This window comes from Mycothermus thermophilus, assembly GCF_041956435.1.
Source record: "Mycothermus thermophilus strain CBS 625.91 unplaced genomic scaffold VTJ04scaffold_6, whole genome shotgun sequence".
In the NCBI taxonomy this organism is placed as follows: Eukaryota; Fungi; Ascomycota; class Sordariomycetes; order Sordariales; family Chaetomiaceae; genus Mycothermus; species Mycothermus thermophilus.
In genome coordinates this window covers 2071581-2092955 of record NW_027191432.1, presented here as the reverse complement: position 1 = coordinate 2092955, position 21375 = coordinate 2071581, and the positions used below count along the sequence as shown (strand labels likewise).

Below are 21375 nucleotides of genomic sequence, written 5' to 3'. Positions count from 1 at the left end.
GCCTTGATTTGGTCTTGTGATGACGTGGTTGGGGTCAACGTGAACAGGAACCGGCACTGTTGCCTGTCGGGCCCGCTCCCCTGTGGGGAATCTGGGATGATGGTGTTTCATTGGTCGCCTGATCTTGACCGGACCCACTAGAGGCAACGGTTTTGTGGGGCCCCAGGTTGTCGTCAGGTGTCATGGAAGCTTCCCAGAGCCAACCCTGAAGGCATCAATCACCCGCTTCAACCCTTTTGTCTCTGGTCTGTCAAGGATGAGACCAACATCAATGTCAACAACCCGAAGTGTACTTAAATAATGTAATCAGAGAAACAGGTATTGAAATACCGCTAAAAGCACAAAGCCTTCCAACTCCAAGCAACCAGGGTATACGCAAGACAACAATGCCAGCCATGTCTTTCGTTCCGTCATCCCTCCACCGTTAACATCCTCAGGCACCGAACGCCATGCAATGCCAAATGCTTCGTCTAGTACATTACCCTGCCACTTCTTGACCTTCATGTCGGCTTCTTGATCACCTTCAATAGCGGCGCAATCCTCGACATCCTGCTCAACCCCACACGGTATTGAACCTTCCCAATCGTCTTGCCCAAGGTCGATGTGGTTGTAGTCTTGGGACTCTCCTTGTTCTTTTCCTTGGGCTCGTCATTCGCCTTGTCCTTGGATGCGGGAGCTTCTGAGCCACTGTTCTCTTTGTCGTTGCCTTCTTCATTGCCAACAGGAGTCTCCTTGTCGGGAACAACCGGTTCAGGCTGTGAGTTGTGCTCGAGCTCTGTGAGGGGCTGAACCGGCGCTTCTTGAACCTCTTCCGTGGGATTTTCTGTGCCCTGGTTGTGTTCCTCCTCAGCAGCAGGTGCTGGCTGCTCCACTGCCTCCGCTACCTCTGCCGGCTTGCTGGTAGTCTCGGATTTCCGGGGACGACCGCGTTTCTTTTTTGCGGGTGGTTCCGATGGCGGCAAGGCAGTTGACTCAGGTTCGGGCACGACGGGAGGCTGTTCTGCGCTTGATGCAGCAGGTTCTTTCTTCTTCTTCCTTCCACGCTTTCCTTTGGCAGGGGCTTTCGGAGGTTCTGCTGGTGCCTCCGGGAGTTCATTTCCTTCGAGAGCGTTGGCCTCGGCCATCGGGGTATGGCCATCGTCAATAGCCGTGTCCGCTTGGAGAGCCGTATTTGCACCGCGAGTAGCTTTCAGAGGAAGCTTGGTTATCTCCGGAAACTCGTCATCTGAATCATCCACCTCGCGCAGGACTTTCCTCTTCTTTGTCCTTCTTGTCGAAGACGGGGCCTCGCCAGCTGGTTCTGCACCTCTAGATGACACTGGCTTTGAAGTGGCCCTCTTCGACTTCGTAGTGCTCACCGAGGCTGACATATCAATCAGAACATCAGGTGAAGACTGCCGTATGAGTCAGTGCCCAATCTGCCAAGAGCAGGTACACATGGGAATCACAAACCTGGTACCCCATCTCTTGCACCTCGCCCATATCGGGAACCGCATGTCCTACTTCCCTGGACGAACCTATGTGACTCGGCGGTGGGTAGGCAACTGTGGCATCGCTCGATCGACATACACCGTTTCCACCAACGTCCCCCAGTGAAACCGGCTGCCCGTCCATCACTGACTCTGGCGGAGCTGACTCCGAGGGCAGGCTGCTGATGACTTGGTATTCTCTCTTCTGGCTCGCCGTGAGTGTGCTAGGCTCGATGTAGAGCGATGGCGCGAGAGTGTCTGGCAAACTTGGTTCGGGCGCAACGGCAGGAGTATCAGCAGCGTGAATCATACTCACGCCACTGATGTTACTGCTGGCTGGGCCCTCCGCTGCCGATTTCCTCTTCTTCCGGCTGTTTCCGCTCCGTGGAGTCTCCTCCGTTGGCACAAGCATCACAGGACTGCTGCTAAACTCCTGTGTTGTCTGGTGGCCAGAATTTTCAGGCGGTGCAACACGCTTTTTCTTTGCTGATCGGCGGGTTGGTTGTGAAGAGTCTGGGAATGCATACGGGTCCAACGTGTCGGGGAGGGTGTCTTGGTCTTGGGCCTGCTGTACCACTGCCTCCTCTTGCTCGAGACTAAGTTCCGTGGCCTTACGCTTCCCATATGTGCGGACGGCCCTCGCCGACTTGGTCGACGAGGGTGCCATGGCTGCTGTTTCGTCGGAGCTCTTCCTTGGGGTGGTCACGTCTGTGAGGTCAACCACCTCGGCCTGTACACCATCCTTGCTACGGGATTTCCGTCTGCTGCTTGGCCTTTCAGCTGGCGGAGCCGGATCGGTGATGAATGTGAGGGGGAAGTGATCATCCGCTCCGTCCGTCTGGATCGTGGGCCTGATGGTGTTGGGTGCTGTGTCTGGGATGAAGCTCGGGGAAAGGGCTTGCTGCTGAAGCCGGTGCTGGTCGTAGATGTGCTGGAAGAAGGATGGATCTGTCGAGCCCGTGGCAATGCTGTTGCTGTGGGACGCGCCAACCTCGACTGGTGTTCCTTGGGGCGCGTGATTGTCGCGGGGCATAGTCTTGATCACGTCGACTTCGTCTGGCTCGCCCTGGTTGATCTCGTCTAGCCCGACATCGTCGTCGCCGAGGATGCTGCCGTCATCCTCGGAGTCGAGGATCTCCCTCGGCGGCATTTTGTGGGGTGCCGTATTTTTCTGGTCCTGTTCTGTGGTGGCAGCCTAGAGTTTCCAGGTTGGTGGTGACTGGCGCCTGTGCCGCCCGGGCATCGCGACTTCAGTTCCCACTTTCGCGTGTCGAAATGTCGCCAGCCGACGCGCTGTCACGGGCTCGAAGACATTGCCAAGACTTGCCCTTTCGGGGAACCCAGTTCCCCACCTGCACTCCAACTGTGGGTCCCGTTGCAGGGGTCTGGGCTGTGGGGTTTCTGCCACGGCTTACCGCCAAAAAATATTCTCGTCCAGAGCTTGCAGTCTCCCATCTCCAAACTCCCCGCCAATCGCCGAGCCAAAGAAAATCAGATGCCGTTTGCGCCGACAACACTCGACCCATAGCCCCCCCTACAACTACAGTCGGCACCAATTGGCCTCGGGGACCTGTCGGTCAATAACACGCGAATGCTAGATTGGCAGGTTGTCCCTTGGTCTTGTTGCCCGCCATGAATATCGCACAGCCCGTGTCCTCGACCATCGAGAGCGTCGAGTTTACCTTTCTGTCGGCCGACGAGATCCGTTCCATCTCGGTCAAGCGCATCGACAATGAGACGACCTTCGACAGTCTTCTGAACCCTGTCCCAGGGGGTCTCTATGATCCTGCCCTCGGTTCGTGGGGAGACTCTCTGTACGGCACCCCTGGCGCCGAGGTTTTGGAGGACCATAGTCGAGAAATGGGACTTGGACTGACAATTGATTGCGTAGCTGCCGAACATGCAACTTGAATCAGGCCCAGTGCCCCGGCCATCCGGGCCACATCGAGCTTCCGGTGCCCGTCTACCACCCCATCTTCATGGACCAGGCCTACCGGCTGCTCCGCGCCCAGTGCGTCTACTGCCACCATTTCCGCATGCCGCGCCACGAGATCCACAAGTACACCTGCATGCTGCGCCTCCTCCAGTACGGCTTGATTCACGAAGCGCAGATGATCGAGTCCTTCACTCCAAGCGACCTGGGAGACCAGCTCAGCCGCCTGAGGTTGACCGACGTCCCTACACACGAAGACGATGAAGCCCAGGAGGATACCAACACGGTGCACGACACTGCTATGCGGGCCAGGGAGGCATACGTGCGCAAGGTCCTGCGCGAACACAGGGCCAAGGTCACGATGGGCGACATTCGCAAGGGCAAGCACGAGGGAGCTGCTGAGATGAGGCGGCATCTCATCAAGGAGTTCTTGGCCGTCATGGTCAAAGAGAAACGGTGTCGGAGCTGCGGCGGTATCTCCCCCGTCTACCGTAAAGACCGCTGGGTCAAGATCTACGAACGCGACCTCAGCACAAAGGAGCGCGCCGCCATGGCCCAAGCCGGGAAGAAGTGGGCCGATGCCCTCGCTTTGGCCCGGAAGGCCAAGAAGCACGAGGGTGTTGACCGCGACGAGGGAGTCGCAGATGTCGATTCGTCCGAGTCGGCCGAGGGCACCGGCAGCGAGGGTGAAGGAGAGGAGCTTGACGAGAACGGCGACGTGGTCATGACGGATGCCCCAGCCAAGTCGCGGAAAAATCCCACCAAGCCCTCAAGGCCGGCGCAGCGGTACCTCAGCACCATGGAGGTGCAGAAACGTCTCGAGTTGTTGTTCGAGAAGGAACAGGAAATTCTGGAACTCCTTTACCATGCCAAGCCCCGGCCCAAGAACGCCAAACCCGTCTCCGCCGATATGTTCTTCATCACCGCCCTCCTGGTTCCGCCAAACCGCTATCGCCCCGAAGCCCGCATGGGCGACAACCAAATATCCGAGGCCCAGCAGAACAACCTCTACAAGATGATTCTGAGGGCTGCTAACAACGTTGCCCAGATCTCTCGAGAGCTCAGCAGCGCGGGCAAAGACAGCGGTTCGGATGGCAGGAGAACAAGAGACATGAGTTCGCTGTACCAGGCGTGGACGGAGCTGCAGGACGGCGTGAATTCGCTTATCGATCGCGACAAGAACCCGATTCAGGGCGCCGCCGCCAAGAGGAACGAGGAGGGCATCAAGCAGAAGCTCGAGAAGAAGGAGGGTTTGTTCCGAAAGAACATGATGGGCAAGCGAGTCAATTTCGCTGCCCGTAGTGTCATCTCTCCCGACCCCAATATCGAGACGAACGAAATCGGTGTGCCTCCAGTCTTCGCCCGCAAGCTTACGTATCCCGAGCCGGTGACGAGCCACAACTTCAAGGATATGCAGCAAGCCGTCATCAATGGTGTGGACAAATGGCCCGGTGCCGCAGCCATCGAAAACGAGAACGGCCAGATCATCAACCTGAGGAACAAGTCGCTCGAGGACCGTGTCGCACTTGCGAATCAGCTGCTTGCCCCATCTAGCACCAACCTCAACGGCACGCGGAATAAGAAGGTCCACCGGCACCTGACCAACGGCGACGTCGTCTTAATGAACAGGCAGCCGACCCTTCACAAGCCCTCCATCATGGGCCATCGCGTCCGCGTCTTGCCCGGGGAGAAGACGATCCGCATGCACTACGCCAACTGCAACACGTACAACGCCGATTTCGACGGTGACGAGATGAACATGCACTTCCCGCAAAACGAGATTGCGCGTGTGGAAGCTCTTCAGCTCGCTGACACAGACCACCAGTACATCTCGGGCACGGCCGGAAATCCTCTCCGTGGTCTGATCCAGGACCACTTGTCCATCGCCGTCGAGCTCTGCAACAAGGACACCTTCCTGGACCAAGGCGCATACCAGCAACTCATCTACAGCGCGCTCCGCCCAGAGAGCGGGCACATTACGGGGGAGAGGATCCAGCTCGTACCGCCTGCGGTTATCAAACCGGCACCCCGCTGGACGGGCAAGCAAGTGATCACGACCATCCTCAAGAACATTCGGCCTGTCGACTGTGGCGACTTGTGGTTGAACTCATCAGCCAAGCTCAAGAGCCGTAGCTGGGGTGAGGACTCGGAGGAAGGCCAGGTCCAATTCCGCGATGGCGAGTTCATCAGCGGTATTCTTGACAAGTCGCAGCTCGGCCCGAGTGATGGCGGTTTCATCCATGCGGTACACGAAATCTACGGCCCGTCGGTCGCCGGAAAGCTCCTCAGCAGCATGGGTCGCCTGCTGACCCGCTACCTTAACATGACGGCTTTCACCTGCGGCATGGATGACCTCCGGATGACACCAGAAGGCGAGAGGAACCGTAAGGAGGTGATCCGCTCCGCAGCGCACATCGGCCTCGAGGTGGCTGCCAAATACGTCTCTCTCGGTGACCGGAATCCGGCCAAGGACGATCCGCTGCTCCTGGAACGTCTCGAGGAAGTGCTCCGCGATGACAAGAAGCAGGAAGGTCTCGAGTTGCTCACCAACGCTGCGTGCTCGAAATTGTCGTCCAAGATCACGGCCCTCTGCCTGCCTGCGGGTCTCGAGAAGCCGTTCCCCAAGAACCACATGCAGTCCATGACCCTCTCCGGTGCTAAGGGTTCGCCTGTCAACGCCAACCTCATCTCTTGCAACCTTGGTCAGCAAACACTCGAGGGTCGTCGTGTCCCCGTCATGGTCAGCGGCAAGACGCTGCCTAGCTTCAGGCCGTTCGAGACTGACGTTCGGGCTGGTGGCTACATTGTCCAGCGCTTCTTGACGGGCATTCGTCCTCAAGAGTACTACTTCCATCACATGGCCGGTCGCGAGGGTCTGATCGACACGGCCGTCAAGACATCCCGTTCCGGCTACCTGCAGAGGTGCTTGATCAAAGGCATGGAGGGTCTACGGGTCGCGTACGACTCGTCGGTTCGCGACTCGGACGGCAGCGTGGTCCAATTCCTGTACGGCGAAGACGGTGTCGACGTGTCCAAGCAACGGTACCTGAACGACTTCGAGTTCGTCCTGCAGAACCTCGACTCGCAGCTGCCGCAGGTCCGGTACCACGAGCCGGGGATGCAGGCGCTGTTTGAGCACAAGGACGAGGTCATGAAACGCATGAAGAACGCCATCCGGTCGGCTAACACCCGCAATCCTCTTGACCCCGTCAACGCGCAACTTGATCCCACGGCTTTCGCCTTCGCCACGTCCGAGAAGTTCTATGCTCGCATGATGGACTACATCAAGACCAACAAGCATGGCCTGATCAAAGACAAGAAGGGCGGCGAGACCAAGAAGGGCCAGATCTCGCGCAAGACGGCCGAGAAGATCCTGGCAGCCAAGTACATCCGGTCGCTCGTCGAGCCGGGCGAGGCCGTGGGTATCGTCGCCGGTCAGTCGGTCGGCGAACCGTCGACGCAGATGACACTCAATACATTCCATTTGGCAGGTCACTCGGCTAGGAACGTGACACTGGGTATCCCGCGTCTGCGCGAAATTCTCATGACGGCCAGCGCCAAGATCTCGACGCCGAGCATGACGCTCGTCGTCAACGAGGAGCTCTCGGAGGACGACGCCGAGCGGTTCGCAAAGTCCATCAGCATGCTCCCGCTGGCGCACGTCACCAAGGAGGCTGTGGTGCGCGAGCGCGTCGGTCGCGGCGTCGGGTATGCCCTGGCCAAGTCGTTCGAGATCCGCCTGCGCTTCTTCGAGGCCGAGGAGTACATCAAGATGTACGCCATCGACATCGCCGACGTGCTAGGCACCGTGGAGAAGAAGTTCATCCCGCTGCTGTGCAAGCTCGCCAAGAAAGAGATCAAGAAGAAGCAGAACCAACACAAGAGCGCGGCGACGCCCGAGATCGGCGTCAAGGTCGGCGTGGTGGAGATGGCGAGCGGCGATCCGGACAAGGCGCCGGCCGGTGGCGAGGACGACGATGATGACGACGACGGCGAGGAGGACGCGACGAGCGCCAAGCGGCGCGCGAACCGGTCCGAGGCGGTGTCGTACGGCCCCAACGATGACGAGGACGACGAGATCCAGCGGCAGCTGCAGCGCGAGACGGACGACGCGGAGGAGGGCGAGGAGAAGCTCGACTTTGTGGACGAAGCGTACGGCGGCAGCCCGGAGCCCGAGGACGTGATGGACATCGACGATAAGACGGGCGAGGAGCGGTCACGGTCGCGGGAGGCGCGCATCAAGCAGAAGAACGAGCACGTGGCGCGGTTCCGGTGCGACGAGATCGGCGGCGAGTGGGTCGACTTCACGCTCGAGTTCGACGCGTCCATTCCCAAGATCCTCATGCTCAGCCTGGTGCAGGAGGCGGTGCGCAAGTCGCTCATCCAGCAGATCCACGGCATCGGCAAGGCCACGTACGAGCCCAAGGACGGCGAGAAGCTGGTCCACACCGAGGGCGCCAACCTCCGCGCTATGCAGCAGTACGGCGACTACATCAACCCCAACCGCATCTCCACCAACGACATTGCCCAGGTGCTCGAGGTGTACGGCGTCGAGGCGTGCCGCAAGAACATTGTCCTGGAGCTCAAGGGCGTCTTCGACGGCCACGGCATCGCCGTCGACATGCGCCACCTGAACCTCATCGCCGACTACATGACGAGGGGCGGCGGCTTCTCGCCGTTCAATCGGATAGGCTTGTCGACCAATGTGAGCCCGTTCACTAAAATGAGCTACGGTGAGTTTCTGTTTTGCTGTTCATTTGCTTTGCGCGGAGCTGGTGTTGACTTTTTCTGCGCTCTACAGAAACCACAGTCGGGTTCCTCAAGGACGCGGTCCTCGACGGCGACTGGGACAGCCTGGCCACGCCGTCAAGCCGGCTCGTGGTGGGCAAGCTGGGCACGATGGGCACAGGCTCGTTCGACGTGCTCACGCGCGTGCCGACCGAGTACAAGGCTGCCGCATTTTAGGAGTGAGCGGCAGCCACATTGGATGGGGCGAACAAATGGAGGGTCGAGGTCTAAAGATAGAAGGGGACAGTGTGATGTGGGAGTAATGTACTGCATTGGTTCGGTATGGTATGGACATGTGTACTGGATTGTTAGGTCTATGAGGGTGGGGTTGTACATATTGTTGAATACGATGTCTTTGCATCGTCGTCAGTTCATACATGTTGCTGAGAGGTTGGTGAGGAGACGAGCCACCCCATCTTGTCCCTGCGTCTGCTGTCGATCAAGCCCGCCCCTGAACGGGTCATATGCATGCACCCCGCACTGACGGGAGGTACCTGACCCCAAGCAGCTCTCATTCCGGGGACGGGGACGGGGGTGGATGGACTTCCTCGGCTTCGCCGTTTGACCTTGCAGCTGTTGTGACACATTCCGACTCGATTCTAGATAACGAATTGTTTGGCGGGTTTGGGAAATGGTCGCGATACAGGGAACATTCCCTCGCTCGCTCGCTCAAACGTCGGCCAGCGTAGTAGCACTGCACATGCGTGTTGTCAAGTCAAGTCTAGTTAATTTGTCTTTTGTCTTTGCAAGGGCGTGTGTTCCCACTTCTGCTTTGGCGGGGCCGGATCTTTGGCCGCCGTTACTTGGCCGGGATGGAGGATGCGTCCGGGTTGGATGTGCCGGCCTGGGGACCGAGGTTAAGTGGAACTCCTCTCCGTATGTACGTACCTAGCTGTACGGAGGCCATCGCTTGACATGTCCTACCTACCAGGCGTGTAAGTTGCCCACATATCAAGAGGAGACTGAGAAAGGTACAAAGACCAGCTCTCCCTCCCTCGAAATCTGAGTACTGGTAAACCTCCCCAAGCCAATCACTCCATCCGAGGGCCCCGTGCCAGGTTGCTGTCATCACATGCCCGCCATCCGACCCTCCTCGGTCTTGTTATCCAGAACAGCCAGATCTCCTACTACTACCCTCTTAAGCAGACGCTTCACCACCACCGCCGCCGCTGCCACCACTGCCATCACCGGCACCGCTGCTGCTAGGGCTGCAAGGGCTATTTCCACGTCTGTTAGTGTGAGCGCGACTGTCAACATGGCGCGTCCGAAGGTCAAGTTGTATGTGGACGTTGTGAGCCCGTTCGCGTATCTCGCGTATTACATCTTGAGGGTATGTACCTGACCTATGTGTTTGGTTGGAGTTTACTTGTGGAAACGAAGAAGAAAAGAAGACATGTTAGTGAGCACGGAAGCTGACGCTTTACAGAACCATGAGGTCTTCAAGGCTTGTGATGTGACATATGTGCCCATCTTTTTGGGAGGGCTGTTGCACAAGGTGAGTTTTGCTTACACTATCCTGAAGTATGTTCCTTGTTCTCCAGTTACTGACAGACTCTTCCCATCCAACAGTGCGGTAACTCCGCCCCCGTCGGCGTCAAGAGTACACCACCCACCACCTCACCCCATACCCCTCATCTCTCCCACTTAAGGCAGGCACTGACATACCCTCGTTTACAAACAGACAAAGCCGAATACATTGCCAAAGAACGCCAGCGCTGGGCCGCGCTCTTCAACGTGCCCATGGTCCGCGACCCGCCCGCCGACTTCCCCGCGCCCACCCTGCCGCTGCAGCGCGCGCTGTCGGTGCTGGCCGACGAGGACGCCGCGGCGGGCGGGGACCAGGGCCAGACGAAACTCGTCAAAGCGCTGGATGAGTTCTATGCCCGCCACTGGGGCAGGGGAGAGGCAGTGCATAAGCCGGAGGTGATGAAGGAGGTTTTGGCGGGGTTGTTTGGCGAGGTGGAGGCGGAGAGAGGTGGGTTTGTCTTTTTTTTTCTTTTCGATGTTTCCTCCCCTTGGCTGCGCATTACTACGTAATGCTTGTTTATCGTTTTGGTTCTTTCTTTCATTATTTTTCTTTGGGGAGGGGGTACACAGATCTTCCGACCTGTTAGATGAGGAGGCCCGTCTGGCTTGCTTCCGAGTCGACGCGGGCCGAGGGAATACAACGTTCCCTCTTACATCCGAACGACCAAACAGGCGGTGATCAGTAATCATTCACCTGCCTGCCCCTCTCTTCCCCAACAGAACAACAACACCACTATTTTGTTCCTTCATACCTCCACTTCCAGCCTTCCTCAACACTCAAAACTTTCATATTTATACCCTGTTCAACCCCAAAATTGACTGACCAACTAACCCATCTTCCTTCCCGACCACACAGTCCTCGCCGCCCTCCCTACACGGGGCAAACAGCTCCTCATCGCCAACACGGACGCGGCCTTTGCCGACGGCGGGTTCGGCCTGCCGTGGATGGTGTGCACCAACGCGGCCGGTGAGACGGAGGGTTTCTTTGGCGTCGACCACCTGGGGCGGGTGGCGCAGTTTTTGGGGCTGGAGAGGCCCGAGGGCGCTGCTGCTGCTGAGAAGGGAGAGAAGGGGTGGAGGGCTGTTTTGTGAGGTTGCTTGGGTAAATGGTTCAGGACAGGGAGGATTGAATGGACGGTTGGGTTGCGAGGGATGAGTACCTACCTACCTGGCCCAGGTATATTGGGTTTCTGTTTGGGAGGTTTCCGGCGATTGATATGATGTATTATGCGCTTAACATCCTGACAACCACGGCGATTATGACGATGACGTTGATGATAATGGACGGTTTCTCCCCTCTCCATCCCAGACTCTCCCATCTTCATCTCGAATCGAAACACCCAAACAAGCCACGCTGAACTACCTGAACTCCCTCCCCTCACCGTGAAGAGTTGTTTGACCCTGTCAAACTCGACATCTTCCTACCTAACCTACTTGACCTCAGGTAACCACCTAACCGTCTTCACTCTCGTCTCGTTGCTCTGCCCAACATCCCGGGCATCACAACCAGCCCTCTCCCTACCCACCTACCCACACCAAGCCAAACCGCTCATCAACCCGAGAAAGGAACACGACATCCAGAGAGTATCAAGCATTCATGTTGAACCCAATCTCCCGCACAAACACTACCAGTGCTACCTCCCCTGGACCTAGGAAGAGCCAGCACAAGGCCAAGTCGACATGGCATGATCCAAATATCACCTCTTAAGCCGCAGAAGGACAGGACACCAAGAGGAGAAACGGGAGGGGAGGAAGGATGGATGACAACCGACAGAGGGGAGAGGACAAGGACACCGCCACCACTATCACCATCACCGACCTACATACCTAGATCCTTGACCAGACAAACAAGCCCGCCTTGGATTTAAACAGGTAGATGTCCTTGTTTACATGCCTTCATTACATCACCACCCAAGTACCTAGTCACTGAACATCATGACAGTGTCCACACCACTGCATCGTGACGTGTCAACACGCTTTTTCTCTCTCTGAGTCATCTCAACTCGGAATGAGAATATCCTGCTCCCATGTCTTGAATGATTCCTCCAACTGAGACACACATTCATCATCACATGAAGCAAGCCATGTCATAATATGGAAGGCTTGGGCTCAGACGGAGATGGACGATGGAAGAGTGGGCTGTCGAAGTCGGAGGAACCTGGACCCCGGAACCCAGCAATGACTGATGGCGATGTGGCGAGGCATCTCCACCGGAGGCGAGTACCACCACACCAGCATCGCGACGCGGATCTGTTTTGATCACCATGGCGGGGGGGACCGCGCGTCAGTCGCGCCATCACAAGGCACACAAAAACACAAACACGGTCGCGTTCGACCACATCATGCACAAGTCAACGCTGCGGTTCCATTCACTTCACGCTGTCACTGTCTCAGCCACTCCGCTGCACCAGAAAACTCATGATCATAAACCCAGCGTCGGTATTAGCAGCACCCTTTCATGGCCGCCCTGTAATGTACAACCCGCGCAAGAGATAGAGAAAACCCATCGCAAATAACGCCGTAGTGTCCCCTTGTTGTTACCGTGAACGAAAACCCCCTTCACCCATCCATCACAAAGCGTCCCAAATGTTTGCTTGAGAAAACAGGAATGTCATAACCACCGACCCAAAACCACCCAGTAGAAAAACTAGCAAAGACCCGAAAAATGAAGTCCTCTAGTTGCGCTCACCGCGGAGACGGCGGGCAAGCTGGATGTCCTTCTGCAGAGTTTGTTAGCATGCTGTATCGTGACGTGTCAAGGCGGGTGGGGGTGGGGTGGAAACGTACGGATTGGATGGTGACGCGCTTGGCGTGGATGGCGCAGAGGTTGGTGTCCTCGAAGAGGGAGACGAGATAGGACTCGACCGACTCCTGGAGGGCGCCGATGGCCGAGCTCTGGAAGCGAAGGTCGGACTTGAAGTCCTGAGCGATTTCGCGGACCTGGAGAGGGGAGGGCGCGTTAGTCATTTCGTGTCAGCGACGCGACGCGTTGGCGATGGCGACTTACCAGACGCTGGAAGGGGAGCTTGCGGATCAGAAGCTCAGTCGACTTCTGGTAGCGACGAATCTCACGAAGAGCGACGGTACCGGGCTTGTAGCGGTGGGGCTTCTTGACACCGCCGGTCGAGGGGGCCGACTTGCGGGCAGCCTTGGAGGCGAGCTGCTTGCGCGGGGCCTTGCCACCGGTGGACTTGCGGGCGGTCTGCTTGGTGCGAGCCATTGTGATGGTTGTAGATGATAAGTGATGGAAGTTGGGTTGAGTTGATGATAAAACCGCGATGGGTTTGATGGAAGTTTGATGAGGATGGGTTGTTGTTGGGTGGAGTGGTGGATTGCGCAGATGTGGATGGTGGGAGTGAGTTGAAAGGGGAAAGGAAAGTGGTGGGGGTTGGGGGTTTAAGTAGGTGGGCGGGGAGCGGTCACGTTGCCGGCTGATTCAGAAAAGAGAGGGCGGATTTTGGCACTGATTTGGGGCCGCCTTTTTTTGCGAGAAACCGGGGTCTGTTGCAAAGCAGAAATGGCCCTGATTCCGCAAGCGAAAGCGCGCCTGTTTTGGCCGGGAATTTGGCTGCGCATTTGGACCTGCTTGCATGCACTGATTTTCCATTGGTCCAAAATCGCCATCCCCCCGGCTCGAGCCACCCGCTGGTCCATGCGTCCACCGATGTCCACGGGCCCGCGGGATTGGTGGGGCAAGTCTGCGGGAACGGGCTCACCTTGCCCTGTCTTGCCGCAGTCGAGTGAACCCAGTCTGCCGGCAGCCAACCACGTCATGGAATCTGCAGCGATCCAGAGTACGTACCCCGGATCTCAGATTCGTGGAACCCGGCCTGGACATCGGACAGCGCAGAGTGAAAACCACCCGCCACGGGATGTTCTTTGACATGCCGGATGGGAATGGAGATGGTTGGAAGCTGGAGCCTTGGGGCATGGAAGGCTGGGCGGAGAGATGCATCAATCTTGTCGCTGAAACATCATGTCAATCATGTCACGGGCAGTCGGGGAGGGGGACATCATCACGGTCACCAACTTCGAGAAGACATCCACAAGGAACCTCCAATGGAACTCGGAGAAACAGACAGATGAAGAGTCACGGCAGACACTACGTAGCAAGCAATCAAGATTCTCCGAATCCAGTCTTGATCCTTCCGTTGAAGAGACACGGTGATTCTACGTAGGCGAGGCACAGAGGCAAGAGGCAAGTGGCAAACATCATGGTGGACAGTCTGTTGGTCAGATACAGAGTCTACGAGCAACCACCACCCTCACCCCGTCAACATCAATCTGACCTCCATGGACTGGCATCTCCATTTCTCAGTTCAACACCACGAGCCCAAACCGGCAAGCCGGATCCCGTCCTGTTGGACCAAGCCAAGGCAAGGCGAGGCAAGGCAGGCAGCCCACCTCGGCAGTACGTACCCCGCCGAATGCCTGCGGAGCCGGTGATGCAACGGCAGAGTCATGATGCCCGGATGGGATTCTCCCAAGTTATCGGGCAGAATGGCAGGGTGAAGTGACACGGAGAACACAGCGGGACACGGACCCGATCTCTGATCTGATGGCGAGGAGGGAGGGGCTCGGCCCGGAGAGAGAGTGTGTGTGAGTGTCTGCTTCGGGCCCTCCGGATCGGATCAATCCAATCCGGTTAGCTCCGATTTTGCCTCTCCTTTTTTTCTCGGGCAAAAATGCCCGCTTCTCAAAATCACAGCCAGTCAAAAATCGGCACGCGTTTTGGGAGGTCAAAAAATGGGAACGTTGTTTAAGGTTTTGCCCCACATTTTCGCGTTCCGAATCAGCGGGCAAAAGCGCAGCTTGCACTCCGGCAGGTCAGTTGCAGGGGGCCGTACCTCGCGTCAAAAAATAACAAAGACCCACCACAGCCCAGCCAAGCAAAATTCGGCCCACAAGGCAAGGCTGCTTCTGATTTGGGTCTTGGCGGGCTGATCTGATTTGCGCCGCATGCGCGTGTGATGCTGATGCCGCTTCCCGCGTGTCGCCGCATTTAAACCCCGTCCTTCTTCCCCACGTTCGACCAACTTTCCCTTCTTCCACCACCACATCTCCAACTTCCACAACCATCTTCACCACCCACACCCATCTCAAGACTTTTTCGATACCACATCTGTCAACATGACTGGACGCGGCAAGGGCGGCAAGGGCCTCGGCAAGGGCGGCGCCAAGCGCCACCGCAAGATTCTTCGCGACAACATTCAGGGCATCACCAAGCCCGCCATCCGCCGTCTGGCGCGTCGTGGCGGTGTCAAGCGTATCTCTGCCAGTACGTGACCTCGAACAACGCTTCTCGATCTTCCAACGATCAAACACTAACGCGTTCTACTCTAGTGATCTATGAGGAGACCCGCTCCGTCCTCAAGTCCTTCCTCGAGGGCGTCATCCGTGACGCTGTCACCTACACCGAGCACGCCAAGCGCAAGACCGTCACCTCTCTCGACGTCGTCTACGCTCTCAAGCGGCAAGGCCGCACCCTCTACGGCTTCGGTGGCTAAACGGTCCCGGGCTGACGAAGTTTACGACTTTGTTTGGGCGTGTTTCTTTTCCAGTTTTCTCTCGGTTATGGTTGGGCTGTGCGGGTGTTTTTCACAACTTTGGGTCGGGCAAACGGGTTTGTTTTTCTGTTCACACAATAACAAGGCCACGCGGAACGGAATGGATGGATGGATTCTGCCGCTGTGTATCATAGGATGATGGGATCTGGGTGGTGGCGATCGGAGGACACATACCAAATGCATAATCGACGCGAGCTGCCTCTGTGGCGGGGAGTGTCTTGATCGAAAACTTGTCGGGTTCATGATGCCTTTTTGTGTGACGCGTTTGTGTTTATGTTGGCCGAGCGCGTGTTACGCGTCACACTCGGTGGTTCGGGTTGATGTTTTCCCGCCTCTGTCGATGACAAGTCTGCTCGTGACTCGTCGGTATGATGGCTGCCTGTTCTCCCGTCCGTTGTGATGCCGTGCCGCCATATGATATACTCGAACTGCAGTCTTGGTTACTATTCTTGATGTCCGCTGTGGCGTTGTCTCGAGGTTGACTTCCTACACCGTACATGCTTATCATGTTATGCCACACCCACGAGCTGGCTGTGCTGAGACATTGTGATTAGGCATGCTACACAAGCTGTTTTGTGTTGTCTATGGACATGGCACTGCGAAGATGAACGGAACTACTTGGTGGTAATTCACAGATGTGGATAAAAAAAACTAACATTGCATGGAATAAACAATTCATTTCGTCGGCTTTTGTCTCTATCCACGGAATATTACATCTGTTTCGTCGCTACTGTGATGTGTGATGATGTGGGTGTTTGTATGTTCTTGAGCTGGATTCATCTTGGTTGAGGTTGATGGTCATTCGATCCGTAACGAGACAATCCCCATCATACGTTTTGGATGAAGCTGTGCCTATAGGAAAAGCAGTTTGTTCTTTGGTGTATTAAACTACCTATGACTCGAGATCAAGTCGGGCCTTTGATTGTTGTACCTGCTTGGTGGTGGTGTTGGGTCGTTATGTTGTGTTGTTATTTTCTTTACGAATGTGTTGATTTAACTTTGTTTCTCACCCGAGACTTGGAAGCCCTGTCCCGGGTTTGTTCTGGTTAGACATTTATTTATTTTTCTTACTCGAATCAATTCATTTCTTCTTGTAATCCGGATCGCGTTGTCATAAATGTGTTGGATGTTGTGGTGGGAAGACTCTCGTCGCCTATGGTGTTTCTAAACTCTTAAATGATTTGAGAAGGGCAACATGACAGGTGATGTAAATGTGATGTCTTCCGCTTGTGTCCCGTCAACTATAAAGCTATATCTTGTCCCTCGTGTATGAATAGGGACATGTTCGAGTGTGTTTATCGTGCCCCAATGCTTGAAGCTACTGATTTGCGTAATACTTAATAATGTGTGGGAAAATAAAAATGCAATGTGCCTAATAGTGATGTCGTCATGTCTCCGAGGGCAATCTGCCATTTGAAAAGTCCAATTAAATATTTCTCGCCACAAGTGAGTGCTTTTCATTTAATCATACAACAATTTACCGTTTACTGTATGTTGTGTTGGTGTGGTGTTGCGAGTTACATGTTGTGTCGTGTCCATTAAGAAAAAAAAGACAGCTTCGGGTTCAGTTGGGAGTTTAGGGTGTTTACCCACACAACCCCAAATTAACCAGTAGAACAAGCTCCATGTGTCTATGAAAACCATTATTTTGATCGGCGGTGTTCTTCAAGCAGTCACGATTTTGTCGTCACTAGTAAACTTCACTGGTCTCCAAGGTCTGATGCAAACTATCAAGACTCAAAATTGGACATGATGCATGGCAGGCAACGTGAAGTCAACAACGTCAATCAGAAGAACCCCAAGTGTAATAATTCACATCATGTTTTTTTTCCGTCCCCAAAAGATTCTGGCCGAGTTTGATGATGATACCTCAACTGTGTCGGTGTGCCTCCATGTGGTGCTGGAACGCAAGTGTAGTCTCTTCGTTGACCGAAGTCCCAACGCATGACCCCAAGTAGCAGCTGAGCAAAGTTTCAATAGACATCACGTCCAGTATTTTATCTGCAATAGAAAAATAATAATGAAAAAAAAAAATTCTGACTTCATCGTCTGTCCAGAGATCGAGCAATTATGCATGTTCAGGCAAATCAAGAAATAACCTCTTCAACACTTCACCACCACCCGGCGCCACGGAGAGAGGCACAATGTCGACCACAGAAGTTCAGACACACTCCGCATATTTCCCTGATTCACAGTGTACGCCGTCGTATGAGAAGAGAAGCAGGCAAGCAGGGCAAGGCGATAGGTAGTGTTACTAATAGCTCTGGCGGTCTGTGCCTTGAGATGTCTTGGCCAATGCTTGGGAGGCGACGGAGGACAAAAATAGAACAGGGCACTGCCACAAAACAGGACATAGAGAGACCAATATCAACCTTGACATTGAGAAGTTCCAATCGGAGGTTGGGATGAGATATATATGTGTGTGCGAAACTTCTATCTCACAAGTCAGGGAACCTTATCAGAGAGACGCATGCTGCTCAACCTGATGGCCGAAGCAAGCAATCACTGGGACAATCCAAGAGGAAATCAAGACCCAACAGCCATCATCAGGCTACTCACCGAAATGTCAAGTACGTAAGAGCCTTGGGCTCGACAGTCTTGCATTTGACAGCCTGATCAAGTTTTCGGAGGTTGGTCCGACTCAGCCGCTCTCCGAAGGATCACCACGTGTCGAAGCAAGAACAAACAAAACCTGTGGCTTCCTGCCACCAAGATCAAACCCAATGCCAAGTTGACCAAACAAGTTATGAGTGTGTAACAACAAGGGACCATCATCAAGGAAGGAAGAGATGATATCGCATCTGGACTGGGTGATCGGAAATGGCTCTCAAGCCCGAAGCCAACCCTGGAAGTTTGAGTCAAAGGAATTCTCTTTGCTTCCAAACTTGGTAGTGGCGCATGCCCGAGTCAGGCAAACTTCACCGCCAAGGGAACTTTGCTTGTGCCGGCACCTCCGAGTTGAGTAATGACAAACAACACGCACAATGTTCATATGTTCGTCGTGAGTAGAGTGCAAAACACACCAAATGTCTTTAATAATACACTGGAACTTTGAGTTACCTATCCCAGAGATTGCAACATCAACACATGCAGTCAAGTCAGGCTCTACGACACTACAAAGTCTCTTGACAACATCCAACATGGATGTCCCCCTCACCGCTGCAACCCTTCCTTGACATTCAGCAGACCAAACCTCGTGTTATCCCAGCAAAAGACCTAAACAAGGCCACCATCGGCCTGCGATGCAGCCCCAGCCACCCGCACAATACGAGGGCCCGAAACGGTTCGTGGCTTGCGGGCATCCACCAATCCGCGCGACGGGCCGAGAGGCTTGGAGGGCGTGATTGGACCACCGCTGCGTTGGACTGGCGAGATCAGGTACCGACAGAGCGGCTGCTGCGCCGACGCGCCAACCGGGGCTGAACACGGAGGATGCGTTCATCCCCGCAAATGGGATTTCTGGGAAGAGCGTGGCAGGTCGGGATGGAACCGCTTGGCTTTTCTTGTCCATCGGCTTAGGCTTTGATTTCAAGGCGTGGATGGGAGGTTGGGAGGGATACAAAGGGCAGGGTCACCCTGCTCAGGTGGGATTGGAATCGAGGTGCTGGAAAGGGTTGATAAAGTGGCCAAGTGTGCCTGTGTTCCCTCGGGTTTGCTTTACCTTGGTTGTCAACTACGGCAACTATCAGTGTGAGAAGACGGTCACTTTCAACGAGGAGACATCGAGTCAGGATCATAATACAACCATGACTCCCAAGCACAGGACGATCGCGTTTGCGGTCATGGCCGCCCTATTGTCAGTTTACATCCTGGACCTCTCACCGACGGAGAAAACATTGGAGCAGCCAAACTGACAATGCATCAATAGCGCCCCTGTCATGGGCTCGCCATGCAAACCCAAGACCTCCTCTGCCGTCGTCACCGACACTCCCGACAACTGTGTCTTCCGTCCGGAGGCGACCTGGTACAAGCCCACTGGGTGCGACATTGAATGCACGTCGACCGTTCCGTGCATCGCCGACGGTAAGTCACATCCAAGCACCACCACCACTACCATCACCGACTTGAACGAGTCAAAGAGATTGAGGCAAGTAACTGACTAACCCCCCCTAACCAGCCGCCGTCACGGTTCCCTGCGGCTGCTCCAGCGTCCAAGTCAAGCCGACCACGACGACGCTCTGCCCGACGCACACGTCTCAGTGCGAGACGCAGTGCCAGACGGGCTGGGGCATCGCGACGTTCTATGAGACTGGATGCACCGACTCCCCGCCTCCCACTTCCACCACTCCGGACCCGGTCACCATCACCCCCGACTGCGGCTTCCGGCCGTATGTCACTTGGTACCAGCCGACGGGATGCGACGTTGAATGCACGTCGTGGAGAACGTGCTACGCCGACAGTAAGTATCTACCTTACCTCCTGGGCCAAAGCAAGAGAAAACGACGGGAAGAGCGGGTTATTGACCAAAACTCCCAGTTCCCGCCACGGTCAATTGCGGCTGCAGCACCGTCGACGTCCTCCCGACCACCACCACCGTCTGCCCGACGCACACCTCGCAGTGCGAGAATCAGTGCATTTCGTATTTTGGATTTGGGACGATCTGGATTACTGACGGGTGCGGGCTTCCCACCCCGCCTCCCACTCCTACCCCATGAGGGGGTTGTATCCTGAGGGTTTGGCAATGAATGGAAGATTTTGTGCTTTTCGGTGGCGGGGGAAGTCCTGGAAGACTGGGCTTGGCTACGGAGGAGGTTCGAATTGTAATGATGTGACGATAGTCGGTCGTGAAGATGGCTTGCTCGCTGGGACAAGAGATCTCGGGATGGCATGGGAGGCTGTGTGGGAATACCCTTCGATTGCTTGATATTTTGCCGATAGTATGTTTTTACTCTGAGCAACACCGACTTTGATGCTCACTGTCAACTTGACAGTTCCATCGCCCTGTGTCCTGAATTAGCCTGTCATGGTTGTCATCTGTTATGCTCCCACAGACATCCCAGAGTCGGACTTCCCCATCCGAGTGACGAAGCCGTGTTGCGGGATGCCCGGGTGCAACGCTCAGACCCGAGTCCCGTCCTCAGTCCGAGACTAGGAAGCGCATCCAGTCCACAGCCAACTGGCAACGATGCTTTCCGTTGGCGGGCTTCGAAGGTTCCTCCAGGAAACACCACCTGCTCCGGGTCAACACGATGAGACTGCGATGGACGCTGAGATATCCGACCTCACTTGACGGCCGGGCAGGAAGTCGGAAAGGAGATGAGACCGAACTTTCTCGGACGAGGTCAACCCGATCTGCTCTGTCCCAACCACTCGGTTGGCGCTCCCGAAGCAAGCAAGCAAGCTCGAACCCTCTCTTCTGGGCGTTGGACATCGACCTGGGCCGCCGCGGACACGCTGCTTTCCATCTCGGGACCGGGATCGTGAGGTGTTGTCCGTCGACACAGTGCAAGGACGGCAAAGAAAGAAAGAAAGAGAAAGGAGAATAAAAACACCAAGAGAAAAGCGGGGGAAAAGAGAAACAAAAACAAGAGGAAAGAGAAAGAAAGAAAGAAAGAGGTCCCGGGATGGTCGGTCCCCCTTAAATCCCCGCGCAGCGGCGCTTGCTGATCGCGAAAAGTTTAATTGAAACAGGGCCCCGCGACACGTCCCCTGCGCGCGTTGGTCGCGTTTGACATGGGTCCGGACCCCGCCGACCTGAGTCTCCGGGTGGGGCTGTGATCACGAATTTTGATTGGTTGATCATCTAAGTGGATTTCCGCTTTGGGAAGGTTGGCTGGTTTGTCTCTTCCATGTTGGCCCCGCCGCATTTTTGGCTTCTTTCTCATTATCCTTTCTTTTTCACACTCTCAACCAAAGCATTCCGGGTTTTCTTCCCCGGATTGAACTTCAGGCTTCTGCGGTGACATGCCTCGTCCTACCTGACTCTGACTTTCAAGGCAGTGGAAAGGCAAGGGAGGTAGCAAAGTAGCAAGGTTGTCCTGTGGTCTTGTGACTACGACTTTGTTTCTTCCTACTTTCCATGCCTCCAACACTGTCAAGATTCCTGGTTCCTTTCTTTCACAGCTCGAACTTTAGGTCCCTGTAGCGGAAC

At 55.5% G+C, this 21375-nt stretch overlaps 11 protein-coding genes across 11 annotated transcripts; 8 read left to right on the top strand and 3 right to left on the bottom strand.

Moving 5' to 3' along the window:
- Nucleotides 1–500: 500 nt before the first annotated feature.
- Nucleotides 501–2619, bottom strand: VTJ04DRAFT_9174 (uncharacterized protein; the record flags this gene model as incomplete). The annotated part of the gene is made up of 2 exons (XM_069367692.1): nt 501–1394; nt 1453–2619. 2 exons carry the CDS (start codon nt 2617–2619, stop codon nt 501–503), a joined length of 2061 nt encoding a protein of 686 aa, XP_069215995.1.
- A 482-nt stretch (nt 2620–3101) lies between these two features.
- On the top strand, nt 3102–8367 carry VTJ04DRAFT_9173 (uncharacterized protein; the record flags this gene model as incomplete). The annotated part of the gene is made up of 3 exons (XM_069367691.1): nt 3102–3283; nt 3361–8135; nt 8204–8367. 3 exons carry the CDS (start codon nt 3102–3104, stop codon nt 8365–8367), a joined length of 5121 nt encoding a protein of 1706 aa, XP_069215994.1.
- Nucleotides 8368–9445: 1078 nt separating this feature from the next.
- On the top strand, nt 9446–10809 carry VTJ04DRAFT_9172 (uncharacterized protein; the record flags this gene model as incomplete). The annotated part of the gene is made up of 5 exons (XM_069367690.1): nt 9446–9520; nt 9617–9685; nt 9760–9790; nt 9872–10165; nt 10574–10809. The coding sequence occupies 5 exons, from the start codon at nt 9446–9448 to the stop codon at nt 10807–10809; spliced, it is 705 nt and encodes a 234-aa protein (XP_069215993.1).
- A 38-nt stretch (nt 10810–10847) lies between these two features.
- VTJ04DRAFT_9171 (uncharacterized protein) lies at nt 10848–11075 on the top strand (the record flags this gene model as incomplete). Its single annotated transcript, XM_069367689.1, has 1 exon — nt 10848–11075. One exon carries the CDS (start codon nt 10848–10850, stop codon nt 11073–11075), a length of 228 nt encoding a protein of 75 aa, XP_069215992.1.
- A 906-nt stretch (nt 11076–11981) lies between these two features.
- VTJ04DRAFT_9170 (uncharacterized protein) lies at nt 11982–12233 on the top strand (the record flags this gene model as incomplete). Its single annotated transcript, XM_069367688.1, has 1 exon — nt 11982–12233. The coding sequence occupies one exon, from the start codon at nt 11982–11984 to the stop codon at nt 12231–12233; it is 252 nt and encodes an 83-aa protein (XP_069215991.1).
- Nucleotides 12234–12392: 159 nt separating this feature from the next.
- VTJ04DRAFT_9169 (uncharacterized protein) lies at nt 12393–12937 on the bottom strand (the record flags this gene model as incomplete). Its single annotated transcript, XM_069367686.1, has 3 exons — nt 12393–12437; nt 12505–12657; nt 12725–12937. The coding sequence occupies 3 exons, from the start codon at nt 12935–12937 to the stop codon at nt 12393–12395; spliced, it is 411 nt and encodes a 136-aa protein (XP_069215990.1).
- Nucleotides 12938–14847: 1910 nt separating this feature from the next.
- On the top strand, nt 14848–15224 carry VTJ04DRAFT_9168 (uncharacterized protein; the record flags this gene model as incomplete). The annotated part of the gene is made up of 2 exons (XM_069367685.1): nt 14848–14995; nt 15061–15224. The coding sequence occupies 2 exons, from the start codon at nt 14848–14850 to the stop codon at nt 15222–15224; spliced, it is 312 nt and encodes a 103-aa protein (XP_069215989.1).
- A 21-nt stretch (nt 15225–15245) lies between these two features.
- On the bottom strand, nt 15246–15527 carry VTJ04DRAFT_9167 (uncharacterized protein; the record flags this gene model as incomplete). Its single annotated transcript, XM_069367684.1, has 1 exon — nt 15246–15527. One exon carries the CDS (start codon nt 15525–15527, stop codon nt 15246–15248), a length of 282 nt encoding a protein of 93 aa, XP_069215988.1.
- A 2901-nt stretch (nt 15528–18428) lies between these two features.
- Nucleotides 18429–18707, top strand: VTJ04DRAFT_9166 (uncharacterized protein; the record flags this gene model as incomplete). Its single annotated transcript, XM_069367683.1, has 1 exon — nt 18429–18707. The coding sequence occupies one exon, from the start codon at nt 18429–18431 to the stop codon at nt 18705–18707; it is 279 nt and encodes a 92-aa protein (XP_069215987.1).
- A 323-nt stretch (nt 18708–19030) lies between these two features.
- VTJ04DRAFT_9165 (uncharacterized protein) lies at nt 19031–19939 on the top strand (the record flags this gene model as incomplete). Its single annotated transcript, XM_069367682.1, has 4 exons — nt 19031–19080; nt 19153–19307; nt 19402–19683; nt 19761–19939. 4 exons carry the CDS (start codon nt 19031–19033, stop codon nt 19937–19939), a joined length of 666 nt encoding a protein of 221 aa, XP_069215986.1.
- Nucleotides 19940–19965: 26 nt separating this feature from the next.
- VTJ04DRAFT_9164 (uncharacterized protein) lies at nt 19966–21002 on the top strand (the record flags this gene model as incomplete). Its single annotated transcript, XM_069367681.1, has 2 exons — nt 19966–20121; nt 20916–21002. 2 exons carry the CDS (start codon nt 19966–19968, stop codon nt 21000–21002), a joined length of 243 nt encoding a protein of 80 aa, XP_069215985.1.
- Between the last annotated feature and the right edge of the window lie 373 nt (nt 21003–21375).